Consider the following 26,867-nt stretch of genomic DNA (forward strand, 5'->3'; position numbering starts at 1 on the left):
CTCCTAGTTCAGAACCTTGAGTCGATGAAGTACTGTGTACTGTCCGAAGTATCATTTTAGCAGCTTATCGCCGACACCTCGAAGGCCAATGGGTGTCAACACGCACACTCTTGCTCCGGGCTGAATGTGGACGTCGTAACGAAGAAGGTTGATTGCGCCGTCCGGCGTCAACACGTGTTGGTCATGGATCCGCAGGCGGGCGCGTTGGTGTACCTCCTCTACTCATTGGGTTATCAACGGGGCGTCGTCGGTTCCGTCATCTTCTGTGTCGTAAGGTAGCATTGCGTCGAGCATCGTTGTTTCCTCTCTGACATACACCAGCCGAAACGGTGTCACTCCTGTGGTTTCTTCCACCGCCATGTTGTAGGCAAACGTGACGTAGCGTAACACCTCGTCCCACGTTTTGTGCTCTACGTTGACGTAAATGGAGATCATGTCGCAGATAGTTTTGTTCAGCCGTTCTGTTAGTCCATTTGTCAGAGGATGATACACAGTGGTTAGACGGTGCCTGATGCTACAGAGACGAAGGATATCTTGCGTTAGCTGGGCCAATAAGGATGATCCACGATATCTAATGACGACTTCCCGAAGGCCGCCCTGGAGGATGATAGGGTCCATGAGAAACTTGGCGACTTCAGCAGCCGTGCCTTATAGAAGGGCATTTGTCTTGCCGTACCGTGCGAGATAATCAATCGCGACGATTACCTAGCGGTTTTCTTGCGTCTATTGTAGGAACGGTCCAGTAAATCCATTCCGATTTGCTGGAACGTGGCAGATGGCGGCGCAATAGGCCAAAAGAAGTCCTGTCGGTCTCGTCGGTTGTTTCTTCAGTCGTTCACATTCGTGGCAAGATCGGGTGTAGTGATGGACTGTTTTCGCAATCTTGGGCCAGTAGTAGTTCTCGCGTATCCTGGCAAACGTCATGCTGTGGCCATGGTGTCCCACCGTTGGGACATCGTGGCAGGCTTCAAATACCTCTTCTCGAAGACTGGAAGGGATTACCCACAGCCACGCCGCGTTGTTGTCACTAAAGTTTTCTTTGTACAGCACACCTTGTCAGATGAAGAAGGTTAGCAGTGTTCGTATGGAAATTCGGGGAACCGCAATTACTTGTCCTTCAAGATGCTCGATTAGTCCTCGCAGTTAAGGATTATCTATCTCGAGTGCTGCCATGTCGCTGACATCTAGTGCCCCGAGGAAACACTCGTCGTCGCCGCCGTCTTCAGCGCAGGCAGGACTGGCCTCGAAGGGGACCCTTGGCAGATAATCGGCGTCTCTGTGCTTTCGCCCGGACTTGTACACCACTGTCATGTCTAACTCCTGCAGTCGTAGACTCCACCTTGCGAGGCATTTTGAGGGTTCGTTCCGATTCGCGAGAAAGCAGAGTGAGTGGCGGTCGGCAGCCACTCGGAACGAACTTCCGTACATGCACGGACGAAAATTGGTGATGGCCCAGACGACGGCGAGGCATTATTTCTCTGTTTTAGAGTAAGTTTCCTCCGCCTTGGACAGTGTCCGGATTACATAGCCCGTTGCCCGCTCCGTTCCACCTGTGTCTGCTCCAGCACCGCGACAAGCCTCGTGTTACTTGCGTCCGTGGGATTCTTTTTTTTGTGCGTGTTGGTCGAAATGGCTAAGTACGGGAGGTATTTAAAATCTTCGTTCAAGCACGTTGAACACCCGCTGGTGCTCTTCTATCCACTGAAACTTTACGGCATAGTTTGTAAGGTATGGCAGTGGTGCAGAAAGCTTCACAAAATCTCGAGCGAAAACGCCTTTAGTAGGCACAGAGGCCTAGGAATCTTGTAATGGCCCTCTTGTCCGACGGCGGAGAAAATGCGGCTACGGCGCGCTTCTTCTCAGGGTCAAGAACGAACTCACTCGCTCCTCACGACGTGGCCTAGTGACTTAAAGCTCGCTTTAAGCGAACCAATATTTCGTTGGCTTCAGAGTTAATCCAGCGGCCTTGATGGCTTGAAGTAATGCCACGCGCGTTTTCGAGCAAGCGGGCCTATCAGGCTTGGCTCCCGCGGAAAGGGCCGAGTTTTGATAGCTGGTTGGGGACGTACCTTTTGTTATTTCTGTAAATGTCGTGTTCTTACTAACTCGAGAACCCTGTTGCATGTTCAAGTGAGGTGTTCGGCTCTCTTGCGTCCTTGTTGGCGGGCCAACGTCCTCTTGAGTTCAAGCTTACACACCTCCCACGAGGTTACCCGAAGGAAACATCCATCAATGTAAAGCTGTTTGGCAGTCAATGTTTTCTAGTGGACCGCTGACTGTGCCTGACTTTACGGCAAGCATGTCTGATTGGTCAACAAGTTACTCTGACCGACAGTCAAACTTCAGTCAGACCCCGCTTGTCGGCTTTCTGATGGTTTCCTGGTGGCAGTCGGCCGCCGCGAAATGCCATCAGAATGTCCTGGTGGTGATTCTGACTGTACATCGATTGTCTCTGACTGTACGTCAGAAAGCTTTGACGTGCAGACAGAAGTACGGTCAAAGGACGTAAAGTTCGTTCGTATACCACTATTTCGTCAAATCTATGGATACGAAAAGTAATCTATGCACGAGAAAACGATTTCGGGACTTGAGCCCATAAAACCGCTGACGTTAGAGATATGACACGCAACCGACCGACAACCTTGATCAGAAGCCCGCCGAAGCGCCGAACACGATACTTCGCACTTCGCTTCGCCCATAAATGCTTCGCCGAGCTTTCATGAACGATAGCTCTCGACTCGCTTTGTTTGGCCGGTTGCTGCAACTTGTCGATCCTGCCCGGGCTCTACAATGTCTTATGTTTTAGTAGAATTTCTACTCGAAAAGACCCAGCCTGTTGTGAGTTCCGGCGATATAAGGTACTTTGGCGGTGTAGTTGAAGACGGCAAGGTGTACCAGGTCTACCGGGCCGATGACGCGCGAACAGAAGGATCGTTCTACGACGCGAAAGTACTCTACATGGCAGGTGAGTAGAAGTGAAATACGGCGAGTGATGTACGAGTGCTTTGCACAACATGCTGACGGCTTAACTGCATTTGCAGCCGAAGCATCTCGTATAAAACGAATAGTCAAATCGAGTGTCTCTAGCGGTGCGTAGCACAGCGGTCATTCTGTTTCCGGCTCTCGTCTCGAGCGGTCGCAGGATCATGAGCTCCCAAGGAGCGGCGATAGCGGCCGAAAACGGCCGTGGTATCTTGGCTGAATCATCCTCGGAATCGTATCGCGTCGTACTGCCTCCCCTGCCAACAGGAGATATGTTTTTGAATTCGGTGCTTCTTCATGCCGACGTTACGGGACGCCCGTACAGGATTGAAGATTTCAAGAACGAACTGCATCGCTTGGGCGTCCTTCCCGCCTTAAAAGCAGGAGGGGCGTACCAAATGAATCACGTCTGGCTCTTCACGTTCCAGTCGCCGGAGGCATCACGGAAGCTGCTAGACGCCCGGGAACTGGAAGTAAAAGGCAAGAAGTGTCTCGTCGTGGATCCCAACGACGGCGAGGTGCGCCTCAAGCTTCACTGGCTCCCCTTTCACGTCAGCGACGACTCGGTGCGGCGAGCGCTCGAGCAGTACGGAAAGGTCAGTGAAATCACCCGCGACACGTGGAGAGCTGACGGCTTCGCGGGCGTGCAGTCCACCACGCGGTTCGTGAAGATGACCCTCAAGAACGGCGTCACCAAAAACAAACTTCCGCACCAGCTGGGTGTGCAAGGAGGCAATGTGCTCGTCCTGGTTCCTGGCAGGGCCCCCCTCTGTCTTCGGTGCAAGAGGACGGGCCACATCCGAAGGGACTGTCGTGTTCATCGGTGCGAGGACTGCAACCGCGTCGGGCACGAGAAAGAGAACTGCGCTCGCACCTACGCAGCGGTGACGGAAGTTGCCACAGCGGGGGAATTTGACGAACACGCAATGGACGAAGAAGAGGCTGAGGCAGCCGCGAGGAGCTCCGTGCCCGAAAACCCCGGCCCCGTCCCTTCAACACGGCCTGCGGAAACAACCGCAATAGAGGCGTCAGCAGAGGGTGACTCCAGCAGCACGCTTGACCGGCCCCAGGCCAAAGCTCCGCGAATCACCATCGAGAACAAGGAGAGCAACCGTGTCCCTCAAGTTCAAGACCCAGAGCCGGGTGAGGCAACGGCGGGTTCTCTGGTCGAAATTGAGTCGGACATGGAGGGGGCCGATGATGATGCTCTCCAGAAACCGGGCGACCTGCACCCAGAAGACGGCAACGCCACCGGGCGCAAGGACTTCAAGTGGCGTTCGGCGCTGGCAAGGAAAGAGCGGTTCACCCCTAAGCCGCGCACCCCCCTCGGAAGAGCGCCGACGGACTGGTCAACCCCCGCCTTAGGTACGTCCGGCTTCGGCTTCGGCCTCTGCTTGCTAGCATCCCTTAGGGTGGTTTTGAAACATGGTTTCGTTTGCCTGCACCGGGCTAGCCATCCCACGTCTCCAAAACAATGAAAGCCTTGCAGATTGCCACCCTTAACTGCGTGAGCCTCATAGCCCAAGGAAGAAAGCAGTGGGTACTGAACTTGCTTCTACAAAAAAATGTGGATGTGGCCCTGCTTCAGGAAACGAAACTAGGGACTGAGCAGCAAGTGGAATCCTTGGCCTACTTCATGAGAAGGTACTTTGAGTGCTTTTCGTCCAAAGCTAACGCACACAGCGGTGGATCGTCTGTTTTGATCCGGAAGGGAAGAGGCATTGAGATTTGCCCTGAACGGGAAACCGATCATAACGGTCGTATTTCTGCAGTAGAAGTCCTGTATCGGGGCGAACTACATAAGCTGGTCTCTGTTTACGCCCCAAACGACATTGCTGAGCGAAAAGAATTTTTTATCGCTCTTCGTGAATACGTTGACACGCCATGCAAAACGGTACTGGCGGGCGATTTTAACTGCGTCTTGCACGCGGCAGACTGCTCAAGGGGGCTGCGGTCGGATGTGAGCCGCGGGGAACTTCGAAAACTCCTGAGCGACTTCGACCTGCAAGATGTTCAGGATTGTGCTGCGGGTCCGTGTCTAGAGTACACCCACTGGCAAGGAAGCAGCCATGCAAGGCGGGACCGCGTCTATGTCTCGAGTGAGCTCGCGGCAGGTAGCTCGGCATACGACGTTCAACCGCTGGCTTTCTCGGATCATGCCCTTGTGACGGTCGCCGTGGGGATGGCCGCCCGTCCGAAGAACCCGTCGTCGTGGTGGAGCGGATGGAAGTTAAATGAAAGTCTTCTCGAGGATGAGGTGCTGCGAGCCGAGCTAGAAGAGATTATTAGGAAAAAAAGCGACGGGAAAGTCGTAGATGCGGTTATGTGGGACGAACTGAAGCAATACGTCAAACTGGCTGCCTATCGGTTCAGCCAGGAGAGAGCGGCTTGCAAGAAAGCTAAAAAGCGCTCCTTGGCGCAGACCCTTCGCACTCTAATCGTTGAAGAGAACAAGACGCCTGGAGTCTTCATGGACGACATTTGAGAGTGCAAGGGCCGAATCGTCGAGCTCCTGGAGCAAGAATACAAGGGCGCAATGATTCGCAGCAGAACGCTCACCCTGGAAAGAGACGAAGAGCCCCGGAAGATTTTTAAAACACGGGAAAGACAGCATGCGGGCCGTAACCGAATTGTCAAGCTACATGTAGGCCGGGACGTGGTGACGCGGCAAGAGGACATTGAGGCCGCTTTTGTGAAAGCATACACTACGCTGCTCACAGCGGCCGAGAACGAGAGCCTTAGTGGGGAATACGGAGGACCGATGCCCCGAGTATCGGAGGAGCTAAGAGAACAAATCAACAGAAAGATTGATGTGGACGAAGTCAAGAGAGCCATCAAGGAGCTGGCCCCTCGCAAGTCGCCTGGTGTGGACGGCCTTGGCAGCCTATTTTACAAGACTTTTGTGGAGCAACTGGCCCCAATCCTCCGGGATGTCTTCGCCGACATCCTGCGCAGAGGGTTGTTGCCGCCGTCGATGCGTCAGGTAATCACCGTACTCATCCCAAAGAAGCACGTCGTGGGCCCGATGGGGGTAGGTCACTTTCGACCGATCAGCTTGTTGACCAGCGACTATAAGATCTTGGCCAAGATTCTTGCTAAGCGGCTGGAGTCCGGGCTTCGCAGCATCATCGGCGACCACCAGACATACGGCATCAAAGGAAGAACGATCGCCACAAACCTGCACGAAATGCGCATAGTGTGCGAGACTGCGCAGGTGCTACAGTGCCCGCTGGCTGTGCTGCAGGTCGACCTCTGCAAGGCATTCGACAGAGTGTGCCACTCGTTTCTCTTCTCGCTCTTGGAGGCCTGCGGGATTGGCGCGCGTTTACTCCAGTACGTGAAGCTATGCTACAGTGACATCTCAACCCGCCTGCTCGTAAACGGGAACAAGACAGCTCCCATTGCTGTGAGCAGATCGGTGAGACAAGGCTGCCCGCTGTCGCCGTTCTTGTTCGGGCTCTACCTTGAGCCACTCTGCAGGACCATTATCAGTGATGCGAAAATCAAGGGACTGACCTTGTCGTCAGGGTCGGTTAAAGTCCTGGCGTATGCAGACGATGTGGCGGTGGTGTGTTCGTCGGCAACTCAAGTGCAGGAAGTTGTGCAGCACATAAGTGATTTCTGCGCAGCCTCGGGTGCAGAAATGAACCCGGACAAATCTGCGGGTGCCTGGCTGGGCCACTGGGACTCTAAGCCCGAGAACTTTCTTGGAATCCCATGAACGTCGAGTGTATCAAAGTATCTGGGTGTGTGCATAGATGTTGAGCAGCTAAACACGGGCCGTGGCGGTATGGACTTGCTCCGCTTGCGGTCTAAAACGATAGACTGTTATGGTAGGCACACCTCGTTGATGCATCGGGCCTATGTCTGTAACTCTGTTCTTTTTCCGATCGCGTGGTACACAGCGCAGGTAGTGCCGTGTGCGTCCCTTGACATTGCTAAAGTTCAACGCATATTCGCGACCTTTGTCTGGGAGTCTAACTTTGAACGCATGCGACGCAACAACCTTTTTTTAAGCCAAAAAAAGGGCGGGATCGGTTTGGTCAATGTTGAACTAAAACTTTTGGTTCAGCGTTTCCTGTTCTTTAGGGATCAGAAGAATTGCCTTATTTTGTCATCCATCAGAAATCTCGGAGGCTCCTTCTTGAGATCATGGATGGAGGATGTATCAGTATCTGCCCGGTCCCGGGTGCTAAAGTTTTACAAAGAAATAGCGGCCGCAATAGAGTTCTTCGAAACAAGGTATTCAAGGGAGTATCTTCAAAGGGTGAAAAAGAAAAAATTGTACTGGGATACGCTCGATTCCCTGACGCCTCCTCCTTTGTACCGTATGAGTGCCGGAGGTATCATTAAGTCCAATGTCTTCCAGCGTCTTCGGCGGTATCCAGTGAGAGTAGGGACAAAGAATTTTTTTGTACGTCTTCATTGGGAGGTGTTACGCGTGAAGACTTGGTCGGCGAAGAAAGGTTTTTTTGTACCTTGGTCTCAGAACTGCGCGCTGTGCCCGTTGCCAGAAACCCTTGAACACGTTTTTCTGTATTGTACAAATGCAGAGTTGTTTTGGGCCGAACTTAGAGCTGTGCTGCGGATAGACATGTATATGACCTGGAAAAAAGTGAAATTCTTAGAGTTCGGGTCAGGTCCGAAGAGCAGAGCCTGGGAAGTCCTTGCCCAGCTCGGGCTGCAGGCACTATGGAGGTCGAGGACCGATCATTTGCATGTGGTGGAGGGGGGCAAGCCGGCATGGCGCCACTTCATTGACGGCTTCATGTATGTTGACTCTCTGCTAGAGGCCACGCTACAGCCTGACCTAGAGTGCTGGACGGTGTGGAAGTCGCGATTGCAAATCGCTGAAAACGCTTAGGCGTGGAGGCCATCCAAGTTCCCTTACGTACGTACACGGCTGCAAATGCCAGAGTTCGGCTGATGAGACGCTCTGAATTTGTTCTGTGCAGTTTTTTTTACCCATGTAAACAGCCGTCCTTTTACAATAAAAAAAAAAAAAAGGTGCGTAGCATAGCGGTTAAGGTGCTCGATTAGTACGCAAGCGGTCGCGGGTTCGATCCGCGGTGGTCCTGCTTTTTGTTTTCTTTTTTTTTTCTCGAACATTTTGTTTTATCGAGGCATTTGGCGATATTTATGAGTGCGTATCGCTTTACTCTTATATAAATGCTGCCCTTGTTGATGAAATTCCCTTGGCAGTGGCAGTCAGACGTCATCTGATGGACCATCAGATGACGTCTGATGGTCCATCACGTTCCACCAAGGCTGCTGACTGGCAGTCAGTGTCCCAAATTACGTAGCTTAATGGAATTTTCAATAGGGTAAAGAAGCCTTATGATCGTTCATCCAGTGCCTCGCAATTGCATCCAGTAAGAAGTCGATATTCTGCAAGCGCGGCTCATCTGTCCACCCGTTAAGGCGGGCCACAGGTTTATAGTGTTTCAGCCAATCATAGATGTCGTGTATTGTGTTTGTTGCATCGATGCCATTCTTATCACCATTTTGATGTACAGGTGAAGTCGAGATAATGCAGGATATATTTGCTTTGCTGTTAGGTTAGAATTCGTTGAGAAGCGTCTTGTTTGGTCTGCGACTGCGCCCAGTCTATTCTTTTCCAGGCGTTCGGTGCTTCTCTTTGGCTCCCGCCTCCCCGCAGGCATCTTCGGTTGCATCAGCCTGCCGTTCCCTCGGCTCAATAGGTCGTGTTCGCTATACGTGGCCAACACGAACAGAACACACGGCAACATGCAACAGGAGACGAATTTCGCACAAGGTTGGATCGTCTTAGACCATCAATAAAGTATGTCGCACGATCAAAATTGACGAAGCAGCACGCCTTGCACAACTCTAAAGAACGACACCTTTACTAGAACGACCAGGTCTTGTCAAGAGACTACAGGAACATCAAGAAATGGTCCAAAGGCGTCGTCGTCCGAGTTCTAGGAAACCGAACATGTGAGATTCGCATGCACGACAGAAATACTGGAAGACGGCCCATTGAACAGCTGAGACATGTACCCAAGGAGGAAGAGGTATATCTCGGAATCAGGACGATAGCCTCAGGCGCGCCAAAACATCGAAAGGGTTCGCCCCTTCCCGCGGTACTAGTCAGCGAAACGGTTCACCGTCTCAGATTTCCGTTGACGACTTTCCAAACACGATTCATTCCAGTCAGAACGATCTTGTATCACCGGAAGCAGGCACTCCAAGCTCGCCTACCGCAACACTAAATTGCACACGTGGCCAAGACATGGAGGGTAGCCTTCCTCCTCTCAGAAGATCAACACGGGCGCGCTAGCCACCTACGCAGCTGCGCCTGTGAAAACATGAAGTTTTTATCAAGGGGGAGATACTGCCGTGTGTTACGTTCGTGTTCGCCACGTACTGCAAACACGACCTATTGAGTTGAGGCCACGGCGAGCAGATTGAACCGGAGAGGCCGGCGAGGGAGAGCCAGCCACGGAGAATCGCAGGGCGCTTGAAAAAGAACAGACTGGGCGCGGTCGAAGACCAAAAAAGACGCTTCTCAACCGATTGCAACCAACAGTTAAATAAATATAACCTTCATTATCCCAAATTAATTTGTACATCACAGTCGACGTCCTCGCGGATCGCCCCGTGGAAACGCGTCGGAGTCCGTGGTGCCACGGGTAGGTACAAGACGGCGGTGGTGGCCGAGGTCTGCGACGACTGGCTGTCCATCGTCTGCTTCGTTGGCTCCTTGGCCATGGGCCGGCAAACGTCCAAATTCGGGGGGAAGGCCTTGGTTGAGGCGGCTTGATCGGTCTTCGGTCTTCTCATTGTTGGGTCTTTGTGAGCTTGTGATCGGACTCGCAGTGCGGGCCCTTGGAGGGCCACGCTGCATGAACATGCGTTAACCCCGCAGCTCCACCAAAATGTCACGAATGACAAATGGTCGGACGGTGAATAACTGAAGAAACTAAGCGTTTAATATGACGAACTTGCGCGAAATCAAAAAGAAAACACAATATACCAACAGAGCCTAGTGGGCTTTGAATTCTGCGTGGCAGCGAATTCGAGCGCCAGAGCGAGACTAACTCCCTGTGGCCCCTCGGAGCCCTTTATATACACGCGAGTGCTTCTGGAAGAATATGCGTAGAATGTTCGGCCCGTAGAACATTCGGACATCGAACAAGCCACAGGAATCTCGAATTTACCATAACGTGACATTTACAAAAATAACAAAATGGTACGTCTGCTACCAGGCATTGAATTTTGGACAGATGCGTGGGAGCCAAGCACTAACCATTAGGCTACGGGTGCGGTTGCTCGGAGACGCTCATGGCAATATTCGTCGGCTAAGTAAAATCATAATCGTGTTGAACTAAAAACCACTGGTTATCCGACTCCTGCGAGTTGAAGAAGGAGGATATTTACAGCGCCCATTCATTGTACAAAATTGGCGTTTTTGATAGTTTTTCAAAGTATCGTCTCGAAAGGAGGTGTTGTAAACTATAGTCCACGGCAAATACTTTGGACGCAAAATGAATCACTCCGTCAAGGTTTTCTCTCACTTCCATAGCCGTACTGAGTTCATTGTATTTTTGTTTGTTTATTATTTAATATTTTGTTAGTGTGCCTTTCTCATTATGTCGATAAAGACACCCAAGCCCATGAATTCATCAGTTTCAAATGGGGTGATACTGGTAATGACTTTTAACACGGTAACGACATTTGGAATTTTAGATAGTCATTCCTCGAAGTTATTCTGTGCAGACTGAAGATATTGCCTCTTCGAGTGCTACTTTAGAAAACGGAAGGGTCAAGAATCTTTCTTGAGTCAAGGCAAATATTTGCGTCCTAATTCCTGGATAATTACAATCTTCGTTGAGTTTTTTTTTATTTTAGAAGTTATATTATTCATATCTTTAGTAGCGCGCATTAATAGTTCTAATAAAATTATCAACGGAAAGACTCAAATCGCTGTTTGCTAACTCGTGTAGGAACTCAGTGAAGTTCAGCGATGACAGCCTACCAAAATTTCCAGGAAAGTACAATATACAAAAAGCACATATTCTCACACAAAAAAAAGAAAGTATTTCCGAAAACGTTCCCTCAAAGATTTTATCCAAGAAGAAAGTGCTGTCTCAAAATACTCGTACCCTCGGTGAGCTTGGAGGCAAGCCCCCTGCCCCAGCGAGAACGCCACGCACTCATGTGTGCGTGGAGGCTGGGAGAACACTCGTCGAGGCAAAGTGTCGGACGGTCGATGTGGGTTCGACGCGCTCGCGAGTCACAACAGAATATTTTCTCGTTTCAGATCCCCGGGGAACGATGCGGAAAGTCGACGCCGCTCGCTGCCAGCACCCCGGCACGCAGGAGCGAGGACACCGGTACAAGCTGCATCTATCGCAACGACGCTCCCGCGCCTGGCAACGGCGCAGGCTTTTCCGTTATCAAAGATTGAAGGGGAGCCGAAGAAAACGCCGGATAGGCCTCGTCTTCATGCATCGTGCGAGCGATTTTGTTTGTTTGCCTTATTTGTTTTTTAGATTCGGTGTGATGCAAAGCGTTAACTTTGAGGGTGTCATAAAATTGCTATAACCTTCGCTCCTTCGGGATCACGCGAAGACGGTTGGCGGGATACGTTCCTTTTATTTATTTTTTCGTCTCATCTTTTCAACGTTTTTTTTTTTTTTCATTTATTTTTGGGGCCTTCACCCGTGTGTCAATACACGCCCGTGCATCTGCCTCCTTTTTCGCGCGCGATTCCGTTGGCAACGTTTCGCTACAAAACCTACAACAATAACCCGATTTTTTTTTGCTTTCTTTTACAGCGGAGCAGTGACTATTATTAGCTCGGTGGCCAGACTCGTCCTGAGCGGACAGACAGCGAATTTGAATGGCAAATGCGCTGAAAAATGACAGGAATGCGCGCGTCTTTTTTTTTTTTTTTTATTTCCCAAAAACCTTTTAGGTCGGACGCGAGACGAGACTGACTCCGTCGGCGGTAAGAAATCATGCATGTTGTTCGCGTTTTTTTTTTTTTTTCTACTGCTCAACGATATGTATTTCGATTTTGTGTCTGCGACTTTTCGCCTCGTTCCTGAAAGACTGGAATAATACAGAAGCGGGGGGAGGGGGAGAGCAGACTGAATATGCTCGCTCAGCGCAAGCTACATTGGACCAACTTCCTTAAATAACACAACTGTTATTTGCAAACCTGAAAAAAAAGACAGGCTGTCTTGAAGATTAAAGGTAAGCAAGAGGAAAGGAGGTGGTTCATGAAGAGGAACTTTAAAAACGCAGGTAGCCCGCACTAAGATGCCGAAAGCGGGGCGTGACATTTTTTTTTATTTTTATTTATTTTATGTTTTTGCTTGATCTATATTTGCCGGTTCGCTTCCATGACACTCGGCATTCTAGACCCAGAGTTTAATATTTCTTATATATATATATATATATATATATATATATATATATATATATATATAAGAGAACGTAAACGCGAGCGCCCAATATAAAAGCACGTCGATAATATAAAAAAATATATGAACAGAGAAAATAAAATTACCTTGCAATCAATGCAGAATAAAGCAGAAAACAATGGTGTTTTTTTTTTCTACATTTCCGTGATGTAAATTGACAAGCCAGTCAAATATGCCAGGAGTAGTGCAATAAAGTAACTGAAGCTTCATTGTCCCAGAGTATTGAAATGTCTTGGGTTTGAAAACTCCAGCTTTATTAACCGTAATAAATTATGTCTTCTGCGGCACGCGTCAGACATGTTCGATAAGAAATGAAAGATGCCGGAACCAAGGGCGGTCGGAGGAAGTGCGAAATGGGAAGGGGAGGCTGTGGGCAGAAATGAAATTGTGAGAACCCAAAATAGTGTCGGTTCAAAAATTTGTCAGCCAGATAGGAATATATATATCAAAGAGCGTGAACAAATATTCATCGTACCTTTGAAATAGCTCTATACATTTTGGTCAGTTTCCGGCGAGACGTGACCTCGTCAACCTTTTCTTGGTGAGAACCCAAAGGTTACTTTAGACTCCACATCCGGAAGCAGATTCTCCCGCAGAATGTAGACCAGAACGAATTTCTGCCGACCTCTAAACGTTGATTGACACCGCTGCAACTTGAAAGTCTTGAAAAACTGCGAAGCGCTTTTGAACACTAAGTTGAATCTTGAGGTGACAGAGGCGTCCTTCTGTCTTTTCCCCCAAATAATACCTCGTCAGATTCCCTCTCCCTCCCTCCCCCCCCCCTTCCCCTCCGCCTTTCAATCCACCCCCTACAAGCGCACATGTTTTAGAAACGTGCTCAGCGTCTATAGCCTAATGCTTCGAACCCAGATGGTATGCAGAAGTCGATTTTTCAGCCCATGGCATGCGATTTCCTTCGAAGGTGCAGCGGAGTTTGAAGTATGGAGAATAAAGGACGACAATTTACCTTACCATGTTGAAGGAATAAAAATAAAAATCTGTGTTTTAAAATTTACGGCCGCGTTTCGCAGAAGGTTCGTGCTCTTTTTTTTTTTTTTCTTTTTTTTTAGATGCTGCTGGCAGGTGCCGGAAGCCATGAGGACATGCCGGCGCAGAGCTTAGTTGGCGATTTTCCGAGAATTTTACTGCGCTTCCCTCATGGCGGAGCGCTCTCTGTAAAGCACCATTTTCAAAGTAAAATGATTATTTAAAAAAAAGCAAAAAAAAAAAAGCGATTTCAGGTGTTTAATATTCTCAGATCCCTCGTTTTCTTTACGGAAATAATCAGTCCAAGTACCGATTTCTCTCACATCTGTTATTGCGCCATTTTTCGGCAGCACAAACAAGTGTGCGAGCAACGTTGTAGCACCGCCTGCGAAATGGCGCCGTAAATTGACCGATACATGTTCTAACCGTTTCTTAACGAGGTAATTTTAGTCGATGATATTTTCACTCCAAACTGCCTACGCGATACCGCACCTCTGCAGGTAATCGTAGCGCGATTCATTTAGAGGCCGATTTTCGCGAAACATCTCAAAATTAGTTTTAAGCCTTAGTGTACAGACTGTAGATATACACGCGAGAAAATATACGCAGCCTTCTTACCTCCTACACACCACGTGATTTGCAAATTATATCTAGAGTTCCTGTTTGGGTCCCGGAGCCAGAGTGGCGCGTTCATTCCCGTAGCGCCGTCTTTCCTGCCCCGCATAGTGATCCCGCTCTTCACGTGACTGAATTCGGCGAATAGCGGCGCCGCGCGTTCAAGGCGCGCGGCGCGCTCAAAAGCAGAAGAACGTACGCCGAGGCGCGTGCAACGTCTACTATCCTGCACGGCATTTGATCCGGCTGCTCACGTGATCGGATCTCGACGAAAAGCGGCGCGGCGGCACGTGGAAAACAGACGCGCAACCCTGGCTCTTGTAGGGAGCCTGTACAGGAACTCGAATTGCATCCATCTACAAACGCCTCCAGCTGATGATAAGGCTTACCGAACCGCGTAGCTTTAAAATTTGCAAAGGAAAGAGGGTGGGGGCCGGACAAACGACATGACCAAAGTTTTTGTATTGTTTACGTTTTCGAAGCGATTCACTGTGTTAGATCTGTGATTCAATGGACGATTTCGGAATCTATATGGAATATAAGTCGTGCATACGCCTGATTCAATGGATCTTCACGTGCGTAGACAGGTCTATGAACATTGTGTTTTTCTAAGATTTAGAGGCAGCTTTTTTTTAAATTTTTTTATAAGACCGTGACAGCTTTACTATTGCCGGCTGTGCCGATAAGTTAGGTACATCGCCATGGGGGCAAAACATAGAAGGCTAATCGTCGTGATAAATTCGTTATTCAGATAAAAGCTTTAACCTAATTTCAAGTTAGTGGTTCTAATTTCAAACTTCCTGAGCGTCACTAAGATGCATCATTTCAATAAAATGTAGAAAGACTTGCAGCACGTGGGAAGCGCGGTAGCGTTCTAAAGGCTGTCCAAGCGTGACCTGCACGAAGCTCTGGATGCGAAAATGCGGCTGTGCGGTTTTTACGGTCTTTTTATCATCCGCGTTTTTTTCCTTTCTAGCCTTCAGTTTGTTTGGGGTTAGAAGAAAGGTTTTATGCTTATGATGATAAAGCTAGTAAACAGGCGAGTTGGTTTAGGTTGCACATCGCTAAGACCCCGGAGACGACGGAAATAATGGGGACAGGACACACGTCTCAATTGTGATGTGTGTCCTGTCACATCCTTCCCGTCCACTCCGGTCTTAAGGATGTGTTGTGCTTGTTCGGCACTGAACGTATATAGAAACCTATTTCCACCCCTGCTAAACACTTCTGAATGGAACTGACAACATCCTTAAAAATGTGCTGGAAACCACTTTTTTAAGAGTTCCGAAACATTGATTACTAGTCTTACTTTCACGAGGCTTCACTATATTATAAAAAAAAAAATTCATTATATTCCGATCTTGTGCTTCAATCATAGCTGATAACTTGTTATAGAGAGAAACCACTCGTTTCATATATCGCCGGTAAACTGCTTCCTCCGTGTAACATATTGCATAATACTCAACACTCAAAATCTGTCGAAACAGCTCTTTTCTACGTTGAAATACTACTCATGTTTTCTCTAGTTTTCGGCTGATCCTCCTTTCAAATTAGAAAGCACTCAGTCAAAGAAAACAAAACGTTAGACTAAGGGTCACAATCATAGCTAGAGGATCATATAAACCGGAATTTTCTGTGAATTTCTTCCAAAATTCCAATAAATAGGGTAATTAAGAAAAGAAAACCAAATTCTGCCAGGCCACGGCGGATGTCAGGGATTGCAAAACTTACACAAACCTTCAAAATATTGTCCTAAAACTGACTAATTATGTACCTGTTTATATAGGCTAACTTAACATAACGCTCCAATTAGAAACTCGCTGAGCGCCATTGACAACCCCTAAATCAGATACTTTCCGGAAGACTTGAAGCACCTGTGGAGTACGGGAGTGCGCTAGACTCCCCAGACGCGCAGATGGCGGAAAGCTTTCGAGGCGAAAATGCGGATAATTTCTTTCCCATCCAAGTTTTCGCGTCCCCGGCCTTCCGCCAGCTGCACGACTGGAAATTCTAGCGCACCCTCAGGCTTCACTCGTGTTTTCAGCCTTCCTAACCTCGGCTGCTTTAGGGGCTTTCGTAGACGCTCTGCAAGTTTCTAATTTAACCGTATGTTCATTTTCACAAACTAAAAGTAAATTAAATATAAAGCTTAACGTAAAATCTCGCTAATTCTTTTTTTTTTTTTTTTGCAATTCTTGACGTTTGCCGTGGCTGGTAGTTTGATCCTAAAGAAAAGTTCCCTTTTCCTTAACCACCCCATTCTTGGGACTTTAAATATATATAAAACATAAATATATATATATATATATAAACATAACCCCGGATTTCTAATAGAGAAAACATGAAGCTTAAAAATATACTTTTGTCATAGAAACTGCAGAAAAACCGCTGTAAATGTAGAAATAACGGCCCAGAAAGGTTTTATACGCATCTTACAGACATACTTAGTTTTCGCAGACCCTCTCAGGATCTTAAGATCTGTCTTGCGTCGTAGGAGATAAAAAAAATCAGGTAAGACATTTTACCTCTTACCTCAACACATAATTCAGCTGCAACTAATTATCACACATATATCAAACACTAGGAACCCTTTAAATGCTATTAGAATTATTATCAACAGACCCAGCGTAACGTTTCATCTATATACTGTTAAGCCGGTTTACTATAAGGTTCACGCAACTTAATATTCCGCTTGGGATTAATATGCACGATGACGTGTTCTACCAAAGATTTCATTTATTCATCGCAATTTTGTTTCGACTCTATAGCCTTTTTTTGGCTAGAAGTAGTAATATGCTAATGCAAGACAAAAATAAAAAAGAAACACTGACTAGAATTAATAATCTACAGCCGATAATTGAACTGTTTACGACTTAACTGTAAGTCAAGTATTGCGGTACACTAGGTTTGTTCAAAACTTTGATAAATTTCCTGGTATTCTGGTAAATATACACCTTGCTCATGTTTGCTTGTCCATTGGTTGAGGCATATCTGTATCCGCCTTCTTAATGTTTACCCCAACAAACTATGTTTGAGAAGAACGGTATTGGGACTTGTTAACTTTACCTTAAAGATGTGCGACCGAAACATGTTTTGACGAATGTGGTTGTGCACATCTCGGGGTCACAACTCCCGTGGTAAATTAGTAAACTTTTTTATGCTTAGAGACTCGTCATGCTGCTCGGGCAATATGCTGACATGAGCCGCAGTGTCACATAGTGTTTGATCAACCGGTTTTTGACCGAGTTCTTGAGTAGGAACACATATGTTCACGCCTGAATGGAAAAACAAATGCTTTGCGGGTGGCAGTTTAGCAGGCGGCAGCACTAAATAGCGTCAAGGCCCCCAAACGACGGTTTTTTACGTCACCGAGGAAAGTTTCCAAAGCTTTCACACAATTGTACACGACTTAAAGAATGAAGGAAGTTTACGCATGAAACTTTGACAAAAGAAGATCGCGTTGCTCCCGCCAGTGGCTTGAGGAAAGCTTCGTAATTTCAAAAGCTCTGATGAAACAGCCGGCACATACGACTAAACAAATCTTGTGCAGCACTCACACTTCACCCTGAGGTAGAGGTCTTTGCTGACGCCCCGGCCCTCCTTGTTGGTGGCCGAGCAGGCGTAGCGGCCCCTCTGGGCCCTGCGGACCCGCTGCAGCACCAGGCTCTGGGTGCTCACGATAACCCCCGCTGTGGCGTTGGAGGCCAGCTCCCGGCCCTCGAAGAGCCAGCCCACGTCGCTCGTGTAAGGGTTGGCGACAATCTTGCAGTCGAGGTACACGTCTCGGCCCTCCTGAATCTCGCCGTCTCGCAGATTGCTGCCCAGCTGGAGGGTCACTATCGGGGCGTCTGCAAACAGCACAAAGCGGTCATCCCTCAAGAGTGATGGGGTAGCAGCGGTAAGTAAATAGCGCGGTAACTAACATGTCGCAGATTGAGGTACACTCCGCATATGCAAGAAAAGCGACGTGCGACATGTTGTTTCTACACAGCAGCCCGACGTACGAAGTGTGGAAATACATTGCAAAAAAAAATGGTTGTCACCGCTTCGTAATTCGGTTCGAATGTTAAAGATTGGTATTGTGGCTATAATGAAAACGGCCGTCTATTTTCACTTGGACCTTAGAGAGATTTAACATGGCGAAACTGCAGTCTACTGCTGGCAACGGCTCTAGCTGGCACGGTAGAACTTCCGACACGCTCTCAAGAGCATACTTCGAAGTCGCAGTGCGAACGCGCGACAGAAATACCGCTTTTGGCAGATTTACAAAACGGACCGATTCCTGAACGAATTTATCATACACGTCTGTAAAACTTGCTTCTCCTCGTGGTTCCCACGAATAATGAGGAGAGCAGACGATAGCTGGCATGAGCCAAACCATCGACCGAGACCGAATGCGACGTTTGCCGCTGTGGACGCGGCGCTATCGCATCACGACCAAAACAAAACAACATAATTATATGCTGCTATTACGTACCAAGCCAGACAGACGACCGTGGCAGGCTTAGCGCGAAGCGCCATTAACTTTCCTAAACCACATCATAACATAGGTATGGCCCTTCTCGAGGAGGCTCAGCGTAGAATCGATGGAGGCTCAGGGAGAGGCGTTTATTGATGTTCTCGACCCCACGCGCTCGTCCGCAACATTCAGTAAACTACGGACAGAAAATGTTCTGGCTGAAGGAACGTCTAGCTAGAAAAGCTCGCGCCGTTCTATACGAGTTTTGTTCGAAGTTTCTTGACACAAACAAAAGGAATACCGGAACCCCCAGCGAATAGGCTGAGATGTGTTCCTGACGCCTTCTACACGCGGGCAACTAAGAATTAATCGACAGGACGAACCAGTGAACGGAGATAGCAGAATGGTGCTCCATCTTCGTTTTGTTTAACCAAAATAAAAATCCGTTTTTTTTTTGTTGTCGCGAGACAAAACAATTTTTAAGTATGTACGCCGCCAAAATTCCGTGAGTGAAAAGGCTCTCAGCAAAATTAGTGCTCGCGTCCGCAGACGATCCGCGAGTCGCCAGGATCTCTGATGTGACGGTCACGTGGATTGTCCGTGGGATAATATCATATTTTGGCCCGTTATGTGATTGTCGTTTTAGCGATAGCGTTATGTGCTCCCTGTGGACTAATCGCTTCTGCCTTTCAGTGAAATTGCACCTCACATTATGATGATCTCCAGCTACATTTTGGTGTTATTGTTCTAGTTACACGAGAATATGCAGGACATCATGTACAACTCACTTACCACGTATCTGTGCACCGTCCAAATTTCAGTAATTCACAGTCAAGCATGCGATCTCCACATCCCAGCATACTTGTTTTTCTCCATTGGGAAACCGAGCGAAGTACGCGCTATAGGCTTCTTGCACTGACGTCACATCGCACACTTTTGAACACCAAGTAAGAGGAGGAGAGGGAAGCTGCTTTTGTAAGAATTTTGAGTGACGGGTTAATCTTCTATAATCTTCTGGGGGGAGAATAGCGACGCCTGTACAAATCCGGGAGGCACAAAGGAGGATCCTGATAAGAGGGGAGCTCCTTCTTCCCCTCTTCTTTGGAGGGCAACGGAAGTGACGTCCTGTGCAAGGAGCCTATAGAGAAAGACTTGGTTTATTAGAAAGACGAAGATCTTAACCAAGTTTCATGGTTATGGATAACCTCCTCGTCTTTCAAATAAACCAATTTTTCACTACATCACGAACCTAGTGGGAAAGGGGGGGGCGGCAAAGGTTTGCCCACTAACATGAACCGGAGTTTCACAAATTACCTTGCACCTGTAATATTAGATCTGCTTTTGCGCATTACGCTGGTGTCACTCGCTTCCGGAAGTGCCCTACGGTAGCCACTAGTGTGTATTTAATCTTACGCTACATTTCATGTGACCTTGACACAGACTGACCGCCAAGGCTAGGAATGCGAGTTTCGTGCCTTTAATCCTGCCTGGGCTGCATAAGCGTTCGTGCACAGGTAGCATTACCCAAAACTAGCCGTTCGCCTTCTGCCCCTTTCAATTCGCCCATGTCCAGCAACGCTTAAAACTCGTACTGTTCGCAGTTTCCTCGTTTGCCCGTTCCCACCTGGTAATCCCGCCAGGTTCACGAACATGGTACTTTGAGTGTTTCTCCGCGTTTGTGTGCCTGCGAGACACACGAACAAGGGTGCAAAAGAGTGAACTCCAAAAAGCTCTTCTGCATCTACTTCTCCGGAGTGCATAACGTCCCCCGCGCCTTGAGCACATACGCACCAATTGTCTTACACCACAGAAGAAAAGAGCATTTTTTAATATTATAACAACAAGTGAAACTTTGCCTCATTGCAATGATCTTTCGCGCACTAAATATTAAAACAAGCTGACATTTTAGTGCGGGTGTGTGTGTTGGGGGGGGGGGGGGAGGTTTTTTTGTCCTTGTTGTATAAACACTAATAATCGGTTCTAAAACACTCTTAGCTTCGATGCTGATCCTCTTACTTAACGAGCTCTAGGTAACCACATGTAATCTCATATTACAATACTTTTGTTTTTTGACCACTAATAGTGTTAATAGTCCGGATTCTAACCGTTTCCGGCTCTCACTTCAGTTATGAAACCAGAGAACGCGGACGCCAGCCGAACGCTGACGACACGCTTGTCGCCTCACTGATAGGATGCGGCAGTAGACGTGAGTTTGTTCCCGCGGTTCACATCATGTGGTCCAACATACGGCGTGGGCGAAGTGGATTAAACCCACTATAAAGGGACCACATAAATCGGTTTCTTTACTCATCGCACTGGATTTTACTAAAGAGATGCATGAAGTTGGTGGAAGCTCTCCATAAAATTGTGGAAAAATTGACTCGCATCAGTAAATCAAGAAAATAACAAAACCTATGCTTCTCCTACACTTTGCATGGACACTAAAAATATGTGTTATTCTGGCGCTTATTTTGGCTAAATGAAGTGAAAAATAGTTAGGCCAATATTATTTTCTTCCCATTTCACATATTTTTCAATTGTAGGAGACGCCAGAAGAGCCCACAGCGATTTTCTGACAATTTTGATAAAAAGGCTTAGAGGATAAGTTTTTCATCGACAAACCCTGTTTTTATTTTCTTCTTTTGATTCCGGAAATTTCGTGTATACATACTCTCAAATAATAAATGCACCTGCTTCGAGCACCTCTGTAGCGAATCCCAGCGCGATAAGTTAAGAAACCGATTTATGCTGTCAGTTTAAATTTTCGTTCAATCCATTTCACCCACGCTGTAGAGACGCCATAGGCGCGTTTTGAACAACGCACCAGATGTGCAAGTTCTCTGGGATTTCAGCGCTCCGACGAGCGCGCACGCTCTTCCTTGTATTTGCTCAATCTTTTTCCTTTTTTCTTTTTCACTTCGGTGGATTTTCTTGATAGGGCCATTCGGGAGGAAGCCGCAAAGCGACTCCACTCTTTCCTCCGTTGAAGTATGTCTCGTCCACGTAGTTACGGTGCCGGAGTTTCCAAGGCGCCAGAAGCGGCGGCGCTGCTATCGCATGTAGCTCGACGTTGTATCCGATTTTGTTCTACCACTGTTTTTGGCACAGTAGTGGCAATAGTGAGGGAATGAAACATTTTACAGTAATAGCTGCTAATGCTTCTTCCAGGCAAAAAAAAAAAAAATATCATGTACGAACGCAAAACCCCACTCAACATCAGAGGCACTGCTCTCCATCTCTTAGTCATTTCTCACAGACGTCAAAGATCTCTTCTCGCTCCTCTCTGTCACCTTCACGGCTGTAGGCTTCCAAAGTTCCTAAAAAAAACAGCGCGATCACGGGGAGAGCGCTCTTCGCCTCCCCATCGTCCTTGCTGCGTTCACCGGGTCCACGTGCCCTCCCGCGACTCCATCCGCCCCCCCCCCCCCCCCCCTTTCCCTTCCCTTTCTCACCCCCGTGACAGCCTCCGTTGCGAAATATCCACCCACGTGTTCACGATGTGCGAATACGTTCTCTCGCCTCCCCACTGCAGCTGCCCAGAGGCCAGATTCACGAAACGATCTTACGCCAAAAATGTGCGTAAGACAAAACTTAAGAACAAATTCGTATTCACGAAACGAAATTTGCGTAAGTTTTGAGCAGGTTACGACGAAATCCTACGACAGCTCCGAAGCTGTCTTACGCAGTTCTTACGATCAAATCAGCATGGCCGACAGCGTCGCTCAGTTGGTCGCGACAACCAACGGACGTTAATTTTTCTACGTGCGCTTCTCACGCGTCCCGACTTCAAGCAGCAAGAAAAAAGTAAAAAGTACTCGAAACAAACCACGACGAGCGAACAAGAACGCTGGATCCACGAAGACCCGGGAAAAGCTCCAACGGCCACGATTACACGGACCCCGACCGAGCGAGCTGGGCATAACCCTAGCAGGCACTCCGACTCGGTGCAGCGGTGCTCTGACGGTCCTTGGCCAAGACCGTCTGCCCACGACCGGCTGGCGTGCTGAATATGCCCACGCGACCCTTGTGAATTCTTCCCGTATTATAGTTTGATCGCTGAACTCAATTTTAGATTAAGAGGTCACTCTCTTCCTCTTGTCATCTCCTTGTTTTCCGAGGCAGCGGTGACGAACGCTGTCGTCGAAAAGGGGCTCTCATCGATTCTATCTCTCTTTTATGTGATATCGAGCTCAAATAAACGCCGTATGAATCACCTTCGCAACACGGTGTGTACTTTTATTCTGACACGACTGCACCTCACTGTCGATCGCTATAACAGTTCGTGGGTCGCAATGCCGGTCCAACCTTTCTTTGCCGGGTGTCACGTCAGCATCGAGTTGCAATTGTAAAGGATCGGTCCCGAAGCGCTTATCAATTCGCAGTCTAACAGCGCGAATCTAGCGCTTCGATCAAACGTTCGCGTCCGCTCCGAGTGTGAACAGGCACTACGTGGCTCTTACTGACACTCGTAGTTCAAACGTATCGTTTTCAACGTCGGCTCGCTACTGCATCTCCGAGGCCGCGAAAAACACCACAGCAATTTGTTTCCATCTACGTCGCTTTGCAAACGACTGCGGGCCGTCTTTTACCAACGATGACAGTTGTGTTGACTTCGTAGTGATCGAGTTCGTAGCAGTCAATGAGGGCGGTTACGCATCCCGGCCTCGGCATTTGATTGTGTTTAAATTGTGTTGGCGTCGATATCTCACTGCACGGACACGAACGCCAGACAAGCGGTGGCAGAAAGACCGCCTGTGTTTGTTACGAAAAATCCACGTGCTCCGAACGGCTCCGAACAAATGCCAAGCTCTCCGATTGGTTGTTCGTGTTGCCGACGGCTTCGTTGCCATAGCAACAACACCGGTGAGTTTTATTTTTCCGTACGACAACGTCGCTTTCCTCCTCTCAGTTAAGAGCCGCCTCAGTGGCTCTGAGGCGAGAGCGCCGGCCTACCGATCCCCAGGTGGCGGGCTCGAATCCCGACCGAGGTGCCCGCAATATGACGGAGGCTTGTTGAGGAGAAGGCGCCGTGTAACCGAGCTTTCGGTTGCACGTCAAAAGATCCCCAGGTGGTTCAAATTAATCCTCAGTCCTCCGCTGGGGCGTGCCAGATGCCCGTCGTTGGTTTGGCACGTAAAGCGCCCAAATTGGACTTTGACTCTCACTTAAGAACGTGTTCGTGAATACCGATTTCTCCTCTTCTTACGATGTTCTTAACTTACGAATTTCTTAGCTAAGTTGTTGTATACTAAGAAGCTCTTTTGAATCTGGCCTCAGGTTTCGTTCTCGTCTCTCTCGGTGCCCCCACTGAACACTTCGCGTACGTACTTTCGCTTCTTCCACCGGAGACGCTGTCACGGGCGTCACCGTTCTAAAAGAACATTTCAGCCTAAGAAAAATAGCATTTCTGTTATTTTTGCGACACATCCAACATCTCGCACAATTGTTCACCAAAGCACGCATCTCCTCACACCCGTCTCTTGCATCAATTCGGCTGAAAGCAAAAAGCTCATTGCAAACATTGTTGAGCACGCTGGCTGAAGGCAATTCTCCTTCAACATGTCTTTCCACAACGAAGCATACTGCTGTCAATCGCAGCATACTTTATGTGCTCAATTGCAATTGTCTCGCGTTTCGTGAACCCAGTAAATCTTTACTCGAATCACCGTTTATAAACAAAGTGTTGGCACCCATCATCTCATGGAGCAGTAGTATGCAGACAGCTAGTTGTCTGCTTCTTTTGCGGGCGTTGCGGTGACGTCAGTACCACGCCGAGCTCTGATTGGCTTTGATTGAAATGATAAGGGGTAGACCTCTAATGCTAGATGTCTTCAAATCTACTCACTATTTTTTTCAGTCAACCGAGAAGAGCTTTGCGTTTTGACATCATCGCATCCCCAGCGCGAGAAGTCGACGAACTGGCGCTCCGCAAAGACATTATAGCAAAGTTTTAGAATAGCGCACGCTAAAGCTTTGCGCACGCAAAGAATAGCGTCGTCGCCACTGCGCGTGCTCCGAACGCTAACCAGGTTTTGCGCTTTGCGCGCGCTATTTTAGCGTGCTTCATTTCTCGGAAATAGCGTGCGCATGCAAAGAGTCTTTGCGCTTCTCCAAGGAGGATTCGTGATGAGAAGTTGGCTAAAGCCACGACGAGCAGAGTTAAAAAATTGCGGCTTCCAGGATTATGTCGGCGGCTGCTTTGGCGGCGTCGTGAGTTCAACGTCGACGGCATCCTCGCGACTGCGATTTTCAATACGGGACGACATTGTACGCGGTTTGGCAACAACCCGCGGCAACTTGATGCTTGCGACGCGCGAACATTTCTCGGCGAAGGTACGATGTGCGAAGGTCAGTACACGAGACCTCTTGCCGAGGCGAGCGGACACGACCTGTGAACCGCTCGCGTCGCATTCCCACGTTTAAACAAATCTAAAATAGTACTCTAAACCAAAAAAAAAAAAAAATCTTGTTTGTTTCCAAAGTTACATCATTTCGTGTGTAAATTAAAAATTGTGACTGTATCTTGGTGGCGTCGCAAGCGCGAGCTGCTTCGGCTTTTGCGTCGCGGCGGAGAATCGCTATTCTAAAACTCTCTTGCGTCGCGTGAGCTAATACAAGCGCTACGTTTAGCGCTAGCGTGCGCTAAAATTGGGTACGTTATTCTAAAACTCCCTAATAAAGATGTTTTAGAATAACGTAGGCAATTTTAGCGCACACTAGCCCTAAATTTAGCGCTATCTTTTGCTTACGCTACGTGTTTTATAATAGTGTTTCTCAGCCGGGACGAAAAACCCCAAGCTTATGGCGCTTGACACGCCACCAAGACACAATAAGAGGTTTTGTTTCACACACGAAACGCCGTAAATTAGAAAAAAGAAGGTTTTTTTTTTTAGGGGAGGGGGGGGGGTGAGGGTAATATTTTAGATTAAAATATTACCCTAAACCCAACCGGCGCAAGCGGCTCGGCTGCCGAGCCGCTTGCGTCGGCTCGGCAGCCGAGAAGCGCTCGTGCGTCGCAAGCAGCCGGCGATAGCCGCCCACCTTGCTGAATCTTGCAAAACGTTTCTGCTGTGAACCTCCCATAGATGGAGTGCAATGTCGTCCTGAGTTAAAAATGTCAGTCGGGAGGATGCCGCCAACGTCTCACTCACGACGCCGCCAAAGCAGCCGCCGCCGCTCTCATGGGTACAGGCACTTTTTAACTGTGCTCGTCTTGGCTTTAGCCGACTTCTCATCACGAATGCTCCTTGGAGGAGCGCAAACAAGCGCAAAAACTCTAGGCGTACGCACGCAATTTCCAAAAAATAGCGTACGCTAAAATAGCGCACGCAAAGCGCAAAACGTGATTAGCGTTCGGCGCATGTGCAGTTCGGATGACGCTATTCTTTACGCATGCAAAGCTTTAGCGTGCGCTATTCTAAAACTGCCTAATCCCCGCCATCGGTGGTCAGAGGGCAGCAACTTAATGGAAAAGGCCCTCACTCGAATATGTTAACCGCGGATATCGCATTCATCGCATCGTTTTCTAAATCTCGTCAGTTACTACTCCACAAAATCTAGCGGAAAAATTTCCCCGCTAAACCTAGCGGAAAAGTTTCCCCGCTAAATAAATTTTTTTCCGCTAAATCTAGCGGGAAAATTTCTCTGGGGGATCCCGTGACCTGGAGGTCACCTGACCCCCCTCCCCCCCCCCCCCGAGACACGTGACCCCACCAAGGTCACGCGACCCCTTCTCCAGGTCACGTGACCCCCACCCCCCCCCCTAAGAACACGTGACCCTCAGTACCCTTCCATCCTCGTCCTCAAGAGCTGCGCTCTAATTCGGGGTTACAGGGAGTTGTAACAGGCCTTCATTTTTTTTTGTTCTTTTTTATAATGTGGAACGGTATTTATATGCAGTCCTCGTATTAGCCAAGTAAATGGGGTAGAATGCTTTATGTACATCGTACACAATTTAGGGTGATATGGAGCACGCTCGGTGCCTCCACGTGCCTCCGCGTGTTCAAAATCCCAGCACAACAATAGACTGCACGCAAGACCAGCAGATCATAACTGCTCAGTTCATCTCTTTTCACCGCGGTATCGATATTGGCTGGAATTTGGAGCACTGCCCGCTCATTGGACTCCTCTCACTCGGCAAAAAATTGAACATCCTGCAATGGTGCCAGGGACGAAGCCTCTGAGGCAACGTTATTGTCTCTGACATGCCTTCCTCATTATGCGGGAATGTTTTCCAATAGAGAACTGCTACTTTTGCAGCCATTACGATTATGTGCGTGGATGTGTTGAAACGACTCTTCGTGGTTCCGAAATATATAATTACGGAGAGTAAAAACAACTCGCCTGCCGGCCAGTTATGTTCGGATAAAATA

General features: G+C 48.3%; 1 protein-coding gene across 1 annotated transcript in view; it reads right to left on the reverse strand.

The window, feature by feature from the left end:
• LOC8043461 (roundabout homolog 3) overlaps nucleotides 1–26,867 on the reverse strand; it is a 182,638-nt gene that overhangs the window by 103,225 nt on the left and 52,546 nt on the right. Inside the window, exon 5 of the mRNA XM_042293861.1 lies at nucleotides 17,594–17,884. Coding sequence (XP_042149795.1) covers nucleotides 17,594–17,884 — 291 coding nt within the window. The remainder of the gene's footprint in view (nucleotides 1–17,593; nucleotides 17,885–26,867) is intronic.

Source organism: Ixodes scapularis, unplaced genomic scaffold (assembly GCF_016920785.2).
Source record: "Ixodes scapularis isolate PalLabHiFi unplaced genomic scaffold, ASM1692078v2 PGA_scaffold0__279_contigs__length_252992795, whole genome shotgun sequence".
Lineage (NCBI taxonomy): Eukaryota > Metazoa > Arthropoda > Arachnida > Ixodida > Ixodidae > Ixodes > Ixodes scapularis.